The sequence below is a fragment of the Myzus persicae genome, unplaced genomic scaffold, assembly GCF_001856785.1.
Source record: "Myzus persicae strain clone G006 unplaced genomic scaffold, MPER_G0061.0, whole genome shotgun sequence".
In the NCBI taxonomy this organism is placed as follows: Eukaryota; Metazoa; Arthropoda; class Insecta; order Hemiptera; family Aphididae; genus Myzus; species Myzus persicae.
This window is the reverse complement of record NW_019104099.1, coordinates 28,847-48,524: the sequence shown is the minus strand read 5'-3', so window position 1 is coordinate 48,524 and position 19,678 is coordinate 28,847. Positions and strand designations below refer to the sequence as shown.

The 19,678-nt window shown below is 29.1% G+C and overlaps 1 protein-coding gene across 2 annotated transcripts; it reads right to left on the bottom strand.

The window, feature by feature from the left end:
* Positions 1-14,260: 14,260 nt before the first annotated feature.
* LOC111038725 (glycine-rich protein DOT1-like) lies at positions 14,261-19,678 on the bottom strand. Of its 2 annotated transcripts, none has more exons than XM_022321950.1 (6): positions 19,530-19,678; positions 18,804-18,942; positions 16,178-16,519; positions 15,558-15,627; positions 15,182-15,393; positions 14,261-14,816 (listed from the first exon to the last, which is right to left on the bottom strand). In XM_022321950.1, exons 2-6 carry the CDS (start codon positions 18,900-18,902, stop codon positions 14,769-14,771), a joined length of 771 nt encoding a protein of 256 aa, XP_022177642.1. In that variant the 5' UTR covers positions 18,903-18,942; positions 19,530-19,678; the 3' UTR covers positions 14,261-14,768. The 2 variants fall into 2 exon arrangements, with proteins under 2 accessions (XP_022177642.1, XP_022177643.1); XM_022321951.1 differs by having other exon boundaries at positions 15,218-15,393; positions 19,530-19,674.

Sequence of the window (19,678 nt, the reverse complement as noted above, 5' to 3'; positions counted from 1 at the left end):
TAGAATTGTTGAGTAGCTATAATTCTAAAGCATCGACTTTTATCATATTGCTTTGCTCATCGCTACAATATCCATATATATAAACGAATAGTCGAAGTCGAATAGTAAGTATTCGTCACAGGATTAGTACCTAATGACCCTAAAACATAGCAGGTACAAATGTTCTATAGTACACTATTTATATCCCACATCAACGGGTACTCGTAATTATCAGTGTCTATATTCTAACTTATATACATAATCTAACCTTGCCGTAATGCCGTGCAGGGGTAAATGTTTAGTACATTTGTACTGTTTTCTAATGCCTGCAAAATACAAGCACTTTTCCTACTTCTAAATAATGCCACTATGTAAAGACCGCAATAATCAAACATTATTGTATCACTCTCTACTGCAACTTATACATGTTGCATCTTTTTTTTTCTCCATAGAAAAAAATTTACACAAATAATCTTTAACCGTCTTGATTTATTTTATAATTTCATTGAAAACGAGGGAGTACAAGCCGTTTTGGGCCCTAGTCTAAATGTAGACCGGGAAAGAGCTTATTGTGAACAAAGTGGACATTTTACAAGACACAACGGTTTACTCAATAATTGTTTGTAATGAATAAGATCATACGTCATAGATAAGATCATTTCTCATCAATTTCTGTTGACTAACATTATTTATACCTACCTATTAATTATTATAGAATTATTGAGTACGAAGATGAATCACCTTAGTATTTACCCTGTGGTGCATAATAAGTATTTACTTTAAATTTAAATTATATGTACCTATAATGACGTATACGTAGATGATGGAATTAGTTGGATTGATAGTCGTATAGATTATGTGATTTATAAAGAGTTACGAGGTTTTGTTTGGGTATATAGTGTATTTGTATAGGCTATAGACACAGTTTCTCTGTACAGAATATATACAATGCAATCTCATGTATGAAATATAGGTGTACTCTGCATATTATAATATATTATAATTAAGTAATTAAATTGTTAATTAGTCATTAGTAATTATTAAACAAAATTAAATAAATAAGCACATTGATAGTGCTGAGTTGAATATTATAATGAAATTCATATACATTTCTTTTTGCACTATTAAATTACAATAAACAAACAGAATTATTTAAAAAGGTTAATCATAAAAGTAGGTACATAACATATTATTTTCGAGAAAAAATAAAAATAAACTTTCATAGTTTTTATTTAATTCATTATATTTTTACTAATTATTCTCATTATCTGATTTGGTTTTATTATCTTCACTCGATCGTCACCATTTAATTACAGTTTTATTTTTTCATTTAAATTTAAAATGTATTACCAACTATTTCCCTTCGCTTGATAATTTATGTGTGTGTTTGTGTGTGTTTTTTTTTAATGACCTTTTAATTTTATTAAGATAAAACCGGAAAAGATTTCCATAATATATGAAACCACGAAATACTTACATATTATATTATGGTAGATTCATCTTCAAATATTATTAATAAACGATTAATTCAACGATTAATTCAAATGCAAATATCAATGATGTTTTAAAATTCAACACAATGTTTATTTTTAAAAACAAAATAAGTCTATAAATTAGAATATCATTAATTTTGTAATTTGTATTTAATATACCTAGTTGAGCAGTTAAATTACATAAAATATTAGATACTTAAATTTAATTTTTATGATACTATAAACTATAAAGAATGAAAACTAGGTACCTACCTAATTATCGATAAATTTATATAGTTATTAGTTACTAATAATTTAAAAATAATAAACTTTCAAGGTTCAAATCCATCATATTAATAATACAATTTTTTATAGTAGTAATAAAAAAAAATTGAAAAGAATAATACTTATAAATTATATCTTTTCTCTATCAAAATCACGAGTGAAAATATATAAACTTATAATACAGACTACACCCATTGTGACATAGTATGATATAACAATATCGTACTGAATTGAAACATATCTAATTTTCTATTACATTATTCGTGGTTCGTCATTATAATAAATTATATCATGATGAGTAATGACATACATCCTAACCAGTGCAATAGTTTAAATAGACTGAGATGATTTCATTCAAAATCATCAACGTTAACAGTCGTCCTAAATCCATTCTGCACAAATAATTTTAACTAAATACATTATTTGTTTTTCGAGTGTGTGTGAGGTGGGGAGAGGATGGGTTGGAGAGAAGTTCAGCGAGGAAAGAAATAGTTTAATGCACCGATTGTGCGCATGAAAACATTATGCCAATAGAAAACTCGAGTCTCGACGACCGGACGACGCAATGACCACGAGTGTTGGTGATAATTATTATATGTCTTCTGTTCAATATACAATATGGAATAAAATTATGCGTTAAAAAAAAAAAGAAAAGAAACTCGCGGACGACGCGCGCCGACAGTCGTCCATTGCCTCGCGCCACTGCGGTCGTTGGAGAAGACGATTACGTGACTGCCGCCGACCGTATAGCTGCACAGACGCACACTTCGAAGCCGTCGTGGCCGGTGAAAGTTTCATGCCACCACCGATTCTTCGTCTGTGCCCTCACAAACATCGAAACAAATGACACGAAAATTACGCGTCCAACTGGTTCACCTGTAATCATTGAGCATTTATTATACACCAATGGAGCATTGATAAACAAATTGTTGTGATTATAATTCAGACTTCAATTACGTTGCTACGTAGGTATACGTATTTGTGAAAAGGGCTGAGACTAAAAGTTGAAAAGTAACCTGTATATTATGTTATGTTGCATGATAATCAAACACGTTGACAATATTTTAGTTTTTTAAATAAAAATAAATACTGATAACAATCAGAAATTCGTTGTCTGTATTAGAAAATAACATAATACTTAAACTATGACAATTTAAAAAAAAATGTACATTTTTGTTTTATCATCACTAATCTATAACCGTTGGCAATGAATTTTCTGAAAAACCTAATCTGATCGATAAAATGATATATTATTTACGTGCTTATTCACTCGATTTCTCATGTACGATTTTCTTATTTTGTTGTAATTCAACAACAAATAACTGCAGATACTTGAAAATTACACCATATGTTTTTATTATTAATTCATACACATGATAAAATGTTCAAAATATTTTGACTTGTTTTGAGATGTTTATGGACATTTTCAATTTGATTAGTTTTTTTTCTGTAATTGTCAATAAAATATTATTTGTTGGGTCAAAAACGTGAAAAATCAATATAATGAGGCTCCTGATATATTGGTACAATATCAATTGAAAAATATTAAAAATACATACACATGTTTTTATCTTATAATCATTTTTTGACAAATTTTCTCAAATTAAAAATTGAAAAATGATTTTGTAGTTAAAAATGTGTTAAATGTTCAACTTTTATGGCTGATAATTGAAAATTTAAAGCAAGGTTTCACGTAAGTAGTTAATTCTGTAACCAAAAAATCTAAAAATAAACATAAACACAGCTTTTATAGCTATTTTAAGTTCACATTTAGACGAAATTACATGAAAGCATAAAGGTGAACGATTTCAGTCATTTTGTTGTAATTCGGTTCCAAAACAGTACAATTTTACATAAGTATATACAATATTTTCCAGCATTACTGATAATTTAGAAATAATATTATGGATAATATTAATTCAACTTACCGCCTACCTTATAAATAATAAGTAATAACAATAAAACATATACTAGACTGACATACAGTCTCCGCTCAGAATCGTTTTTCTTATGCAATGATATTATATCATTGAATTCAAATTTAATACCATCCATTACAGCAACCTTCTAGACATCTAATGTACAGCAGAGCACTTACCCATTTTTTTTTTTATAATTAAATATAAATCTGTAAATGGTGTACCACAGTCGGCTTTTGAAAAATAGAATATCAAATTGTGTATTTATGTAAAACATTCGTGATAGAAACTGTGAAAATAGACAAATCGTACAGTGACTAAGTGACATTTTATAGCTATGGAGGTCAAACTCTATTGGGGGGTAGGATCCATGGTCTTTTTTCAATAAAAATTAATAAATAATATAATATATGACGTATAAAACGGTCGAAAACATATTTAAGAAACATGAGGTAAATAGGTACGCTATAGTTATTATATATGTGCTTTAGGCTAGAGGAAAATATTTGTGGAATAGTTATACTGAATAATGATATTGGAATACTTGTTAAATTGACAGAAAAAAACATAGAACTATTATATTTTATGCTATAACTTAAAACTTCACTAATCAGCCACATACCCCCACTACAAAATTATTTGACCACCGCTGAGTTGACACAATAGCGACAGTTGATAGGCAGAGACGTTCCTATAACTGGGTCGTATACATCGTAGGTAGCTAGTGGTAATGATTAATAATAAGTTGCAGCAGATAATTATGACACAGCCACAGCATTCATATAATTATAAAAAAGTAATTAAATATAAGTTATTTATAGTAGGTTGCTTATCCTATAATGTAAATTAAATTAAAGAATTATAGTAGTAATTTTTGATAATCTATTTGATAGAAGTGTTTGTTATTTGAAAAAGGTTCTGCACTGGGAAATCTTTAATTATTTTTTTCGGGAGCCTATTACATTTTTCCTGGGTAATGAGGCTGGAGATAAAAAATCGTTTGTTGATTTTCGTCGACCACGAGACTCATGATACTACCAGATCGTAGTTCTGGAATAAGTTAGCTGCAAGATAGAGTTCTTTTTTGTGAGATTGTATTTTATTCGTAGTGTGTCGTTATAAATTATAATTGTGTACGTCACGATCCACACTAAAAACAAAACCAACAGGCACAGGTTAATCAAAGGTCTGGAAAAAATATATGACTGTGCGACATTGAGCATAACAATATATGCATCACTGGTAGCTACAATTCTTATGGCACGTGTCTGAAAACGATGATTGGGTTCAGCGTTTTAAATTTGTGACCGGAAATCCGTTACACACAATAGATACTCCTACCTATAGTACCTATATGATACATGACAACCAATATTGAATTTTGGCCAAATATCGGTAAGTCACTGGCTACTGCAACCATAATACCATATTACCATGTACCTTAAATTAAGATGACTTATTTTTTCTTTATATAATTCTGCATAACTACCTATTTAATAATAAAAAATAAAAAATAAAAACGGTGTCCTTGCATCAAGTTATACTTACATTACCTTAAATTAGGTATACTTCAATATTAAATGTATTGTATAGTTTTTTTAAATTTAATAATGTTATTATTATCAGTCTTATACTTTATGTAGGGTCATTTTGATACACATGTCTTAAGATTCTGAGCGGGGCAATGAATGTATTCATTTTACAATGACATGAGTTGTTTTTTGCCTGCCATCACTTTTTGTGTACAAATGTTCCAATCTTCAACTCAGTGTGTGGTTTCAAGTAGTCAAAAGTATACAATTTCCAATAGGTACTTAATTTCTATAAAAACCGGAAAAACAGAAAAAAATTAAGGGTAAAATCTGATTGGTGAACTCAAAAACAAATAGCCAAATGTACAATATTATATCAAAATATTTCGATTCTTTTTTGAGCTATTTATAGACATTTTAAATTTTTAAGTTTTTTTTCTATAAATATAAATTTAAAATAAACGTGACTATTGAATATTATAATATAATTTTATTATTACTTAATAATAACATCACTACTTAGTAGATACTTAGTAAATATGTATGACGTTGGATACGTTTTAACAAGTACTTTTAGATTATAAGCAAAATACGAGAAATGCATTAGATATTGAATAATCTTCATTCTTCTGTGGCAATTTGGATGAAGATAAATATTATACAGCAGAGAAGTAATTTTTTGTCATTGATTTTTTCATTTTCAAAACCCATCCCATTTCAATTTACGACATAATGATTTTTATTAGAAGGTATTCTTTTTTTGTTGTTACTAATTTAAAAAAAAGTACCAATGTTAGAGTTTCGAAACTTTCACCAATTATATATAAATACCATAATATAATATATAATATTGTTAAATTGAACATATTCTGGAAAATTGAATAATTAAAAATATAATATAATATCTTCCACAACTATATATTCTATTGTTTTTTCAATCAGAATCATTTTTTTATATTGATCAATAATGACTTTTTTACTATTGCACCTCGAAAAAACTTTCATCATTTGTTATACACGTTTAGTGACGTTTGGATGAATCGTATACAAATTTAAGAGATAAAACAAATGATTTTATTAATAAGACTTATTTAAATTTAACCTGCAATTATAAAAATGTACAGAGTGTGTTCAAAATACAATAATTCCTTACTACGATTTTTTAGTTTCTCAGCGCAGCGATGAATGTTTCTATTTTACAATAATGTGTGTTTTTTTTGTCCCTGTATACAAGGTGAGTAATCGAAATAATATGCTTAGGTTTTAAACTTTGGTGTTTTTACGGTGGGAAAGTGAATCTAGCCGGTGTTTCGGGATGTCAATATTTAAAATTCTTAGTAGTTTTCGAAAGCGAAGGGAAAAAAAATATTAAGACCGGGAGAATTTTTACACAAAATCGATTTTGGTTATGTAGGTAACCCTTAAAAAAATTAACATGATCGTAGATATATCAAATTCTCAATGAATGTTTATAGTATAATTCTCTATACTCATTCAATTTTCTAAATTTCTAACTCATGTTGAACTGTTATAGGAATATAAAATTTTTGTTAGTTTTTTTTAAAATTTATGTCGATAATATTAACAATTTTATATAAGTATCAAAAGTTTAAATGTTTACAACATTCGTAAAAATCACGAAAATTCGTAAATTATTTTGAGTGTGTAATTCATAAAAAATTTTTTGTAGGTACCTAAGATCAGAAAATTTAATACAGAATTTCTCATACGTTTGTCTACCTTTACCAAAAAAATGTCAACTGGAAAGTCAAATTAAATTTTTATGAGTGTTTGAAGTAGTTTGAAATAAAATGCATTCGACATTGAATATTCACTCGATTTTTCATTGAACGATTTTCTTCTTTTATTGCAATTCAAAAACGAATAACCAAAGATACTTAATGTATTTTACACAAAATGTTTTTTTTTATCATTTCCCATAGTTGATAAAAGTTTTTAACTTGTTCTGAGCTGTTAACAGACAATATTTTCAATTGTTTAGGTTTTTTTTAATAAAATGTAGATCGTGATTTCGGGAGTACGCACTATATTTAAATTAATATTTTATTTATGATTATATTAATACAATTTATATTCAGCAAGTTTAACTTTGCTTCTGTCTTACTGAAAATATTTCAGGCATTGATTATACAATTTTTTTGTTATTTATTATAATAAACTATAGTAACAACTCAGTGTTTAAAATTTAAATTCAAATTCTTCTATAAAAATGTTTATTACCATATTCAAATATTTGCTCTGCTGTGAGGAAAGCGAAATTTATATCACCCGACCCTTGGGTAAAATTGCATTGTGTTATGCCGATGGCAGTAGACCATAAGCAAAAGATATTTGTTTATAAAACTCTTCGATGCTATTTTTCATTTATTTGTGGATACTTAGTGCTTAAAAAACAACTAACGAAGGTACGACGCCGTATTTTATAGCGACGTCTACCATCACTGCTGTTTTACGACCTAGCGCATATTTTGTTGCCGATCTAAACGGCATAAGATTGTTGTAACATTACATTTTGTATTTATCCTAATAAATATTATTATGAAAATAAATTTGTTTTAAATCAGCATTATTTTTATAGGTATAACTTCAAGCAAACAGTGACTGTCAACTTATCATAAATAACTAAATTAATGTAATTGACAATGAATAACGAATATTTAAAATGTTTAAAACTGTGCAGACTTCAAATAATATATTACAATATTATCTTACATGAATATATTTTTGTGATTTTTGATACAATATTGTAGCATACTAGCATGTTTATTGTAAACACATTTTAAGAAATTCTTTGTGATAATGTTTGGTTGTAAATATGATTAATATATTATTAGTATTTGATTGCCACAATATTATAATTTATGGGTACCTACTATGAATCACGGACGTTTCGTCCGCGGCAATTATTTAGATAGGACGTTTTTAGAGTTATTAGCCATAAGACGTTTGGTATTTGATATACATTGATAATCTAAATACATAAATTTTGAATAAACAATTTAATGTTTAAATGAAAATACTACAAAGTATACAAATATTGATAAATATTAGTACCAAATGGAAATATCAATATTCATACGATATAATTACAAATAGTCAAGATTTAAATAAACCATAATTTAATAAGTCAACACATAATGCCATAAAAATGAATAAATTAAAATGAAATACTATAATATTAAGATAAATTATATATTTATTTTTATTTCAACTGACTTGTGTTTTTTAAATAGTATAACATGTCATTATCGTCATTATATTTAAATCCTGTGCATTATGATTGCAATTTCTTTTCCTTAAAACTAACTATTTTCGATACATTTATTAATTTATTATTTTTTTTTTTTTCGTACCAATGTAGTCGTTGCAGCCGCATTACACATCTGTATTGGTTCAATAAATATATATACGTTAGGATGCTTAATTATTACAGTATTTTTTAATTTATTATTGAACTCCTCTGACACGTTATTGGTCCCATCATAGCCTTCTTTTGTGGTATTGTAAACGTTCCACATGAACAGTAAAAATATTGATGGATGTCGTAGAAAGATAGTTGTGTCGTAATCAGTTGTTATGGATTAGTATGCCCCGTTGACGAAGTTGAATCAAAATACACCAAAATATCGTCCAATCCTTCCGATGATTTAAAATAATTGGATAGTAGTGATATTCCCACACATTTTTCAAATGCTCGAAGATTACATGAATCTTTTTTTACAATATTTGCAGGAAGAAATGCTAAGGCAGGAATCATTTTTTACTTGCAACCTCTCTAAGTTTTTTTGTCTCGTTTATACCCAATGATCATTCCAAACTCTTGAACTTTTCACCAGATGGATTAATTGAAATGGTAAAAAAACAGTTGCATTGATACTTCATTATTAAATACTTGCTTAATTGCCAGTAACACAGAATGTTTGAAGTCGATTGAAATGATTGAAAGTGATTCAAATTTATCTTTTAGAGAAGTTAGTAATTCAATATAAGTTTTTTTACTTTTACGTCAAAGCAAATCGTACAACAGGAATAAAAATATTGTCTATATAAACTTGATAAAATTCGGAAGGGCAGGTAGAAAATGTTCGGTCCGTATAAATAATTTTGGTACGTTTTAGTACGTCAATTCCAGTTTGTGAGGATAAAATTATAATACGGTTTTTACTATTTTAATTGTCATACAATTAAAACGACTAAATTTTCTTTACCAGTCATACTGCAACATGTTCCTTCCAGTAAAATATAATTTATTTTCGAAATTTTTGGATAGATACGCCACAAACATCTTTTTATCGAATTTTCAATTTTAATAAATTGTGTGCTTCCATCTCATCAATTAATCACGCATTTCGTGCATAAATTCGAGATGGTAAATCATAATTTTCTTTTGCTATTTTCTTCAGAGTACATTTAGCTCTCTCTGCGTTAACAAAATCTGTATCACCTTTATGACAGTGAGTTCCAAATTTAAAACTGGCAATTATTTCTTCGTCTGTTGTAATTGTTCCATTACATATGTCTTTGTGAACACACATCCCCTGGATTCTCTAATTTTACTTTTGTTTGTTCATCGAGTTAAAAATGTTTGTAAATGTATTTATTTTTATTTATTTTTGTAATTAAACACTCCATATTTATACTATACACGCACCACGATATGAACAAAATATAACAGTGCGCAGTGAGTGTGTAGAATTGTAGAAATAGTAAGTATAAAAACATTTTATCGAATAGGCTTATTTTAATAACTTTTGATATACTAAATATTTTATACCCATCATTTAATGTATTTTTATAAATGCAGAATTTCAGCTTACAAACTTGTTTGGCTGTATAGCGCATGTAAAATATTTATTACTTATCTATTGCCCATACACCATATTAGACATTACAGAATTGTTCATAAAAAAATAAATGTATTAATTATTAGTAAAATAATGAACTTTGAAGAAATTCATAAACAATAATGATTTAAGAAACCTGAGAACCGAATGTCCTATAATATTGTTTCATGTTTCTAGAAAATGATATGTCATAATATGATAAAAATGTTTAAGAGAAAGTAATCGTAAATAATAATATTGTTATACCTAATCTAACCTAAGCTAACTATTGTTTTAATGTTTTGGCATAAACTTTGAATGGAAACTTTCACAGCTGTTACTAATACGTTGTAGATAGCAGTTACTGTGTCCAAATATTTAAGGGGAACATAGTGTCCTGTGAAATATAGTTTTCAATAATGTAATCCGTAAATTTCACAATCTGATCATTTTCAGTTTGTTGTATTGGCTAAAAGTCGTTTTTCGCAATATTCGTTATTATATACAACATCGCATCTGCCAAGTTCCCAAGCCCCAACTCACCTACTCCCAAAATATTATTGGGCCGGAATTCATCGATCTCCAACACTGGAAACGACATGTCGGGCCGTAACTCACCCACAGCCAGGTAATAACTCTCCGGGACGAAACGTCCGTTTACCACCTACTGTATGTAGTATTATATTGCTAGTAAATTTAGTGCAGTATTTTTTGTACCGCAGTGAGCCCTCTAAAGTATTTCATAATCAATAGTATAAGATACCTTCTGTAAACAATTTTTTTTTGTGACCATTTATAGAATATGTTATAAGTAATTTTTATCGAACCCGAAATACCCCAAACCCACCGCCCGCTGCTTAAAACCGAATAATATATATATAACAACACATACATTATATAAATAATAATAAATAGCTCTTCTCTACGCTCAGATGAATTATGTACCTATACATTTTTTTTCACAGCTATGGCCATTCATATTATAACCGTGTGGCAGAGGTTTATTCGTAAGAATGTATGAGATGTGTTCCTCTGACATCCGGGTTAGGGATTAACATATTGTATTATTATGTACAATATATTATATATAGGTATGCCGCACTGGGGCCATCACCTGTTTGAGCCAAAATATGTTTTTTCGGACATTCCTTTTGCGCCAAATTTACATGTGTATAAATTTTACATTAACGACTTTGTTAACTTCATATATTTTAAAGACACGATAAAAGTTTAAAATAAGCAAGGATATTAAATTAAATTTTTTTAAATTTTTTAAGATCATAATCAATAATACGAGTTTTTAAAAATAATATCAGTCATATTTATTTTTAAAAGCAACAATCAATAACCCAATAACGTATACATTTTTTTTAAATCATAGGTTACAATAATAATTAGTAGACAGTAGTGCACATTTTTTAAAATTATAAATTATAGTAAACTAATATATTTTTATATTATGTCTTCAACAGCCACCCGCTTCCATATCCTGTAGTTATATTTAGTCTTACATTAGTTTTGCTGGGCATATTGTATTCGGGCAACGCCACCGTTTAACATCTTAGAAGAAGTATACGCCAATATATACCTGACCATCGTCTTATGAACATTTTCACATAAGTAGGTACTACTTAATTATTGTAGCCCTGGTATATTTAAAAAAAACTTCAGTTATATGTTATATAGGGATTATAAAAAGTGAAACTCTCCGGTAAAAACTTTTTTTTTTGTTAAATGTAGAAAACATGTTGGGAATATCCTACTAAAATATCTTGTGTAACCTATAAAAAGAAAAACTTTTATGAATTCCTAATTGAAAAACAATTTGAAAATACTTGGAATTTTAATGAATTTTGTCGAAACTCGAAATTGAAATGCATATAATAATAACTGTGCCTTAGTACCTTTAATATTTTTGAATAAATATTAAAATAACTTATGAGGGACATTTTTCAGAAAATCACTGCTTCTAATCCTCTTAAATAATATTATACAAGGATATATTATGTTCCTTTATATTTTTATTAAATTTTTTCGGTAAGCATCGACGAATTTTGTTTTGCTTATATCTATTGTAAATATAACAGTACACATTTACACTTCTACATTTCTTTACAATCTTCATTCCATAAATCGATAACCAATATGTTACATACATACGTATTAACTTTTTCCTATGTCTAAGTGTATACCCAATACATACTATACAACAAAGACAAGTGTACACAATGTAGTATCTTCAACACAATACAAATTTAAAAACCCGATGTTACAATATTATAATCATTCACCATAAAACCACCACAGCTATACTCTCGATGAGAGGGCATTATTGGCATAGAATTATTATGTAAGTATTATTATATGGGACGTCATCGTCATTACTCATTATATATATTAAATACTTAGCAATAATATTATGCACAAGTCATGTTTATTATAACATCGCACAAAAACCCTTAGTGTAAAATACTTTGTAAGGAACTGGTAATCAGTTACTGTCATCATTAGGTACTATACATAGTGTAGAACAACAATAAACTATGTAAAATATCAGTATGATTTAAATTCAAGTCAAAAATCAAATATTAAAAAGATTACCTATGAAAAGCTAATTTATGGAAACAATTTTATTCTTCTATTTCTTTCTGTCTTATGAATATTCGTATTGTGTGCTACTTTCGGCACTCATTTTTATTTTTATTTTATTTAAAATCTGCCATATTATCCTGATTAAAAAAAAATAGCTTCAAATTAATTGATTTATGAGTATACAATTATTTTTCACTACAAAATATGTAAAAAAAAATTCTTTTATTTCCCAAAAAAATATCAATTCTCTATCTATGAATCAATATTGTCACTGAGTTTCATGATTTATATCAATGTATTAGACTTATTGTAAACACGAGTATTGAAAACTAGTATTAGATAAGAAGATTAGTACGCAGTTAGTCAACCCCCTTTTTTGGTATTTATTTTTACTATATGTAATGAATACAATTAAAAAATATTTTTATATTTATACATAGTGTAACTGAACGAATTGACAAATAAAAATAAAAAGTTGATACGAGTTAAACGTACGACAAAAATTATGAAAATTATATTAACAATAAATAATTTAAGAAATATGATTTATGTCAGGAAATTCCTAAAAATATTAATTGAAAAAAGTTTTTGCGTTTAAAATTAATCAAAATTTGTCTAAACATTTTTTTTATAGTTAGGATTTTTAGAATTCTTATTTTCAGTATTGAAAAATAAAAAATTAAAACATGTTCTGCTCTACTCTAAAATTACATATACAAAAAAAAAGGTTGAAGTATTGTTCAGAACAAAAATTATTAATTTGCCAGGCCTTTCGGTTACCTATTAAACTTTGTAATTGACAATAAAACTAATTTAAAAAATAAAAATAAGATTGGTATAGACTAGTCGTTTTTCGTTGTCAGTATGTGGTACCATAGAATTTTTAAAAAAATAAAATAAAATTTAATTTATCATTTATTGTTCAAATGTACAACAAAATCCAATGACTTTATGTTTGTAGTATATAGTCTCAAAAAATATTCGACCGATTTTGACGAACGTTTCAAGTATTGTTCTTATAGAAATGTGAGGAAAGTTTAAAGAGTAGTTTGAACTAAGTTCAATAATATACCAATAATACTAATGCTAAATATCAAATGAGTTCACAAAGCAAAACGTACCAGCACAGGGCTACTCAGATTACAATTAGCCCGTGAACTTAGGTAACTAAACCCGACACATAGCTTGGATATAGCTTCATATTTCATGCTTGTTTTTTAGGAGTGAAGTTGGACAGACAGCTAATATAATATAACTAACTAATATAATATCCCGAAAGTTCGTTTTCACACAGAATTATTTTTGATCATATGTATGATGACGGATCGTTGAATTTAAATTTAACACATCCATTACTGCGACCTACTTTTATCTTTAGTCAACAGAGCAACTTCCTCAGGTTTTTTTTTACCACGTTGTTTACGATGTTCCTATTATGTATTAATATGATAACGTAACCACATCTATTATAATAGTAGTATGATATTATAACAATAATATAAATTAAAAACATATTTTTATTCAATGATTATTTAAAAATACGTATAAATAAAAATAGTAATAAAAAAAATTGAGTACAAAAGTTAGCCAGCGGTAGGTACATACTACGTAATATACATGCGTACGTATAACTATTAATAAATTACATTAATAATTTTTCACAGTACTTCACACGCATACATAATGAATAATCAATGTTGTTGTAGTATGAATAAAAGAAAAATATTACTATTAATACTATTACAATGGTTTGTTATATAATGTAGAAAAATATATGTATTTATATTATATGTAGTGATTTATTTAACACTAGACACGTCTGGTAATATGTATTACGCAGGAGTCAAGCGTTTCAAAAACTTCACTCCAGTATACACATACATATACAAATACTTATATACCAAAAAAAAAAAATAATAATTATAATAATAATAAATATAAAAATAGTACGTACACACGGGACAAAGCTACATACAGACTAAACGTTACACACTATCATAATGATATTACAAATTACAATGTTCTAACGATGAAGACTGTGTGTGTGTGTGTGGTTGCATTGATGAGCGCCGACTTCAGTGGACACCGCTGTTATGTATAACATCATTCCAACCACCACCGTCATGCTTCAGTAACTGCGACGATTTAACCGTTCAACAGGTTCTGGACGGACCTCAATGCTGTGATCGGGATCTAAAAATATTAACGAAAACATTCCAAGTGAAATTTGTCTCAGCGGTAAATATTTCCTAAAGATAATAATAACGATAACGACGACAATGAGGATATTATTATTATATAATGTGATATATTGATATGAGAATATGATGTATGAGAATGATGATGATATTACAATTTCAGTAATTAAATGATGGCCATCACCATCACCGTATGAGTATTAATGTATTATACGTTTTCAGTCTTTATTTTAGGTACTGTTTATAAACTTATAAACCAAGTCGAGTTAAGTTATTATTATTATTATATTAGATTGTTAGAACCAAGTTAGGCGTGTGTGTGTGTACTACTACATCACCACCGTCACACACAACACGTACGTTGAATATTTCATCGTAATTTGTTTTTGTCTGTACCATCATTGAAGCGCCTTTTCCGTTTCCGGGGGCTCCAGCAGACTCGTGTCCGTAGTCAGAACCGACAGCCGCTGATGGAACTTTCTCAGAGTTGCCGTACGTGGCACTGCCAGATACAGCGGATGCGGAGGCGGAGGCAACACCGTTGTTCTGGTGGTGACCGTGAACCGCGACTCCTGTAGTATCAAAAAAGAAACAAATAACCACTATTATTTAATGTACCTATATTAATATAATGGTATATCCTATAGTCCTGTCGGTAGATAACAATAATACACACACGAGTGTATTGTACAAACATCTATTCATGTATTACTTTTATTATTGCAAATGTATATACCTGGTTGTCCTTGATGCATTTGCTTCTGGTTTAAGTACGTATTGACAGACTGTAAAACATTGATGGGAATCTAAACATAAAAAACACACAGTTAAGACAAACGATTTCTATAGCTTAATAATATATTAGATATTTTATAGGTACATGCGCTCGCGTACTGTTGTAATGTGATGCATATAAACAATATGCTATTATGTACGCAAAAAATGTTTCCGTTTTCATACACACATAAACAATATCTAATGAGTGCGTATACTGCGTTACGCTGTCATCGGTATTGGCACGTGCAGATAATCTTTAATGCCACTTTGTTCCTATCATAGTTTCGTACCTAGTAGGTAGCGTAGCCAGTGTGTTATTTTGGGATTTGACACATCCGCCTCACCCGTAATTATACAAAAAATATATGTACTATATCATTCGAATTTCTACAAAATATATTGGTCATATAACTATATCATATTTATCATTTGATATTAATAGTATGAAGATTGATAACTATAATGGAGTTTGTAAATAAGGCTCCCTCATTTTATATTTAAATATTAAATTAAAACACTGTCCCGAAAAAAATCAGGTTACGCTCCTGACTTGGAACAATATTTTATAGGTAAACTCACGGCGAAAATCCTGTCGAATAAGCCACCGCTACCGTTGCCGCCGATTCCAGTTCCAACTCCTCCTGCATAGTGTGGCCCTTCGGGTTTTCCACTGTTACCGTATCCTCCATTAGCTGGTTTCATTCCGGTCGACGCGAATTCGCTGCCGCCAATGAATCCAACACCGGCTCCGGCTCCGGCGCCCCCTGGACCGTATCCAGTACTGGCACCGAGGCCGTTTCCGCCGGCGGAAGCCATAGCACTTCCATCGTCAGCCAGAGAAGCAGCTGCGTGGAAACCGCCCCAAGACGCAGACACAGAGTCACCGTTCTTGGTAATGAACGATCCGGATTGAGCAATTTCCTGTAAATGAAAATATTTTTAATGATCTATATACATATATAATATGTTAAACTATATGGTATTACATAAATAATAATTAATAGATTCTAAATTTATGTATATATATACACTATTCAATATTCCTAATACATATTTAAATTATTGTTTTTTCTTTACAATTTAACTCAGTTGGAGTTGGACTTGCTTCATCCCCTTATTTGTTATAATATGTATATAATATGTACCATGTACATTTTATAAATAACCAGCAGTGTTGCATGTAAAATAAAACGGTTTGAAATAAATAGATAAGTACTTACAAGTTGAAGACACATTACTGCGTCATATGCTTTAAAATCCCCCCTCCACTAAAATAAATGTGTATTTAAACAGCGTTGATAATGACAGAAAAAATGAGTGGATATGATTGTGAATAAGAAGTGCGAGAGACTTTAACGGCTGTTTGTTAAGAATTTCATAACACGCACTTCATAATATAATAGTGTATTATTATTAATAATTATGAAGAAAAGAGATTTATGTCAATGGCCTCAATGTTACACCCTACTGACTTATTTCTATATACCAACTATTGATTATTATTGTATTATTGTTGTCAATGTGCAGCGTATTAGTACAATTAGTGATTGGTATACAGATGGATGCGAATTTCTCAACACTAAGTCAATCGGTTGAATGTGTGAGAATTGCGTGAGAAAAACCATACAAAGCGATTTAGTAACATCTAGTGTTGTTGAACGAGTGTGTGCGCGTGAGCGTGTATATTTATAATTATATGATAAGTACCTGGTGAACTTCCTTAAGTACGACGACGTGTAATGGGAAATCGCATGCAATAATGAAGACCACCACAACGACGCGACTATAATATTATTATAACTATAATATGCGAGCCTTGATGAAGAAATCGTTATAAAAACAATGTACGCGCTTAAAATTCATGTACATTTCGTGATACGCGTACGAACGGTTTAATAACATAATATTATGTGTGTATAAATTTAATAATATTTTCGTTGACTAATAAGCGTAATTATCTCGATCGACAGCCGGAACGACCGGTGTAGATATTTCGTACAGGTATCTATAATATCTATAATGTACATCAGTCCAATGTCCTTGTGCACAACTCAGCGGGATGACCTATGTGTCTACGTGTTGTTCACAAGGCCATTGTATCGGTGATGTAACTAGGAGGAATTACTGTGTCTGTAGTTCTGGACCACCTCCTCATCACTTAGGCACATTTTAATATTCATACCAACTAATAAATTTAAATGCTTTTACAATTATATTCAGGTAAAATATAAAAATAATATAGTTTAAACATCCAGGAAATCTTTTAGTTATGCACAACCGGGTAGCATCGTATTATTATTATAGTGTAAGATTAGTTCTACATCGGTTAAATTATTAAAGAATTTATACTAAGAAACTGCTAAAAAAATGTTTCTTCCACCCAGGAAAAGAAAACTTAATATGGCCGGACCTCATACATGTACAACACTACACGACACACGTCACAGCGTATATACGTGCATAAATGTATATTATGTCATATACGTTTGATATAAAATACGTGTACATCGCGAGATATGTGTCAGTAATGGTGGCTATATAGCAGTTTTCGTTTTTCATGATTTTTAATTTTAAACTTGATCGTCAGCCGTTACGTTCAAGTTACGTGCCCGAGCCCACATATTCGTTCGTATACGATTTTTAAAAAACCTGTCATAATATTAATATACACGCCACACGCGTATAATAACAATACTTAATACGCTGCTGTTTGGCTTACCTAGATGTAACAGTTTAACAGTGCATACTTGGTAGGGGCACTGTACCTAGGGATTACCTGCAGGGTGTATTGGTGACGTCCGAATGCTACTAAAATGTTTAGGAGACCATAGAGGGCATCGTATACTTTAACTTATCGAGATTTAAACCACAAATATTTTTTGAAACAGTCTAAAATAACTAATAACGGAGAAAAAATAAACCATTGATTGCAGGAGTTTGCTATTTTTGTTATAATTATTTGGGAAAATTAAGTGTAAGTACAGTCAAGTTAAATAAGTATACAGATAACATACAAGTACTCAACGTAAACAAATAAAATTAATGCGTTATACATATGTACTATTTATGTTCCAACATTACTCCGGAACGCCTGTGACAATTTCAAGTATACTTCGCATGTGTACTATAGTCTACTGATAAAACCTCACCTATTACTTGTGTACATCCAAAGAGGAAAATTAAAAATGATTAAGACATTACTCACGTTACTCAGTTCTGATTTGTCTTTATTGGGAGCAGCAAACGCTACACCAACAACCACGGCAATGGTCAACATTGACTTGAAATTATTGATATGAGACATCTTTGTAAAAGTAGTACCTAATTTTCTATAGATATTAACACTAGAAAAAAAATCGTCAAATATTAAATTTACATAATTATTAACTTTTATCATATAAAAATATTGTGGGTAGGTATTTAGTTAAAAAAAAAAAAAACTATTGAAGTAAATATTTAAACGTTCAGAAACTTACTGTTACTTAATTCTAAAAAAGGATTATATATTTATATGTAATAGCAATTATTATTAAAAAGCATTTAAAGTAAATATTTATTATTAATAATAAAATATTTAAAAACAATCATTGTAATTCTTCAAAAATTTAGTGAAAAAGAAAATATTGTTTTTATGTCACACTCAAAAAACGATTGAAGTATATACTGCGATATATAGATATAAGATGCACCCAAATTTGTCTATTGACACTGAACCTATTGTTTCGTATTATATTTTAAATCGATTAACAGATATAATAGGTATCATGATTTTTGTAAATTCCCAAAACTATAAAATTTTCTTCAAATCGAAACACGGAAATGGAATATTTTTTTTAAACGTGAATTTAATAATATAGTAAAATGCTAGTCATGGAGAGTAACACTCGAGAAACACTTGGACCATAGTAGATTGTAGTTGAGAAAAACTTACATGTTGTGTCTTAGAAAAAAATCTGTAGTCGACTTGAAACGGAGAGACTATTTTATATGTTCAGGAAACTTCTCTCCAGGAAAACCGTCTCAATCACCGTCGCTGCACTACCGCTACTGAACGCCGACGACGGTTCTGATGTGCGATCA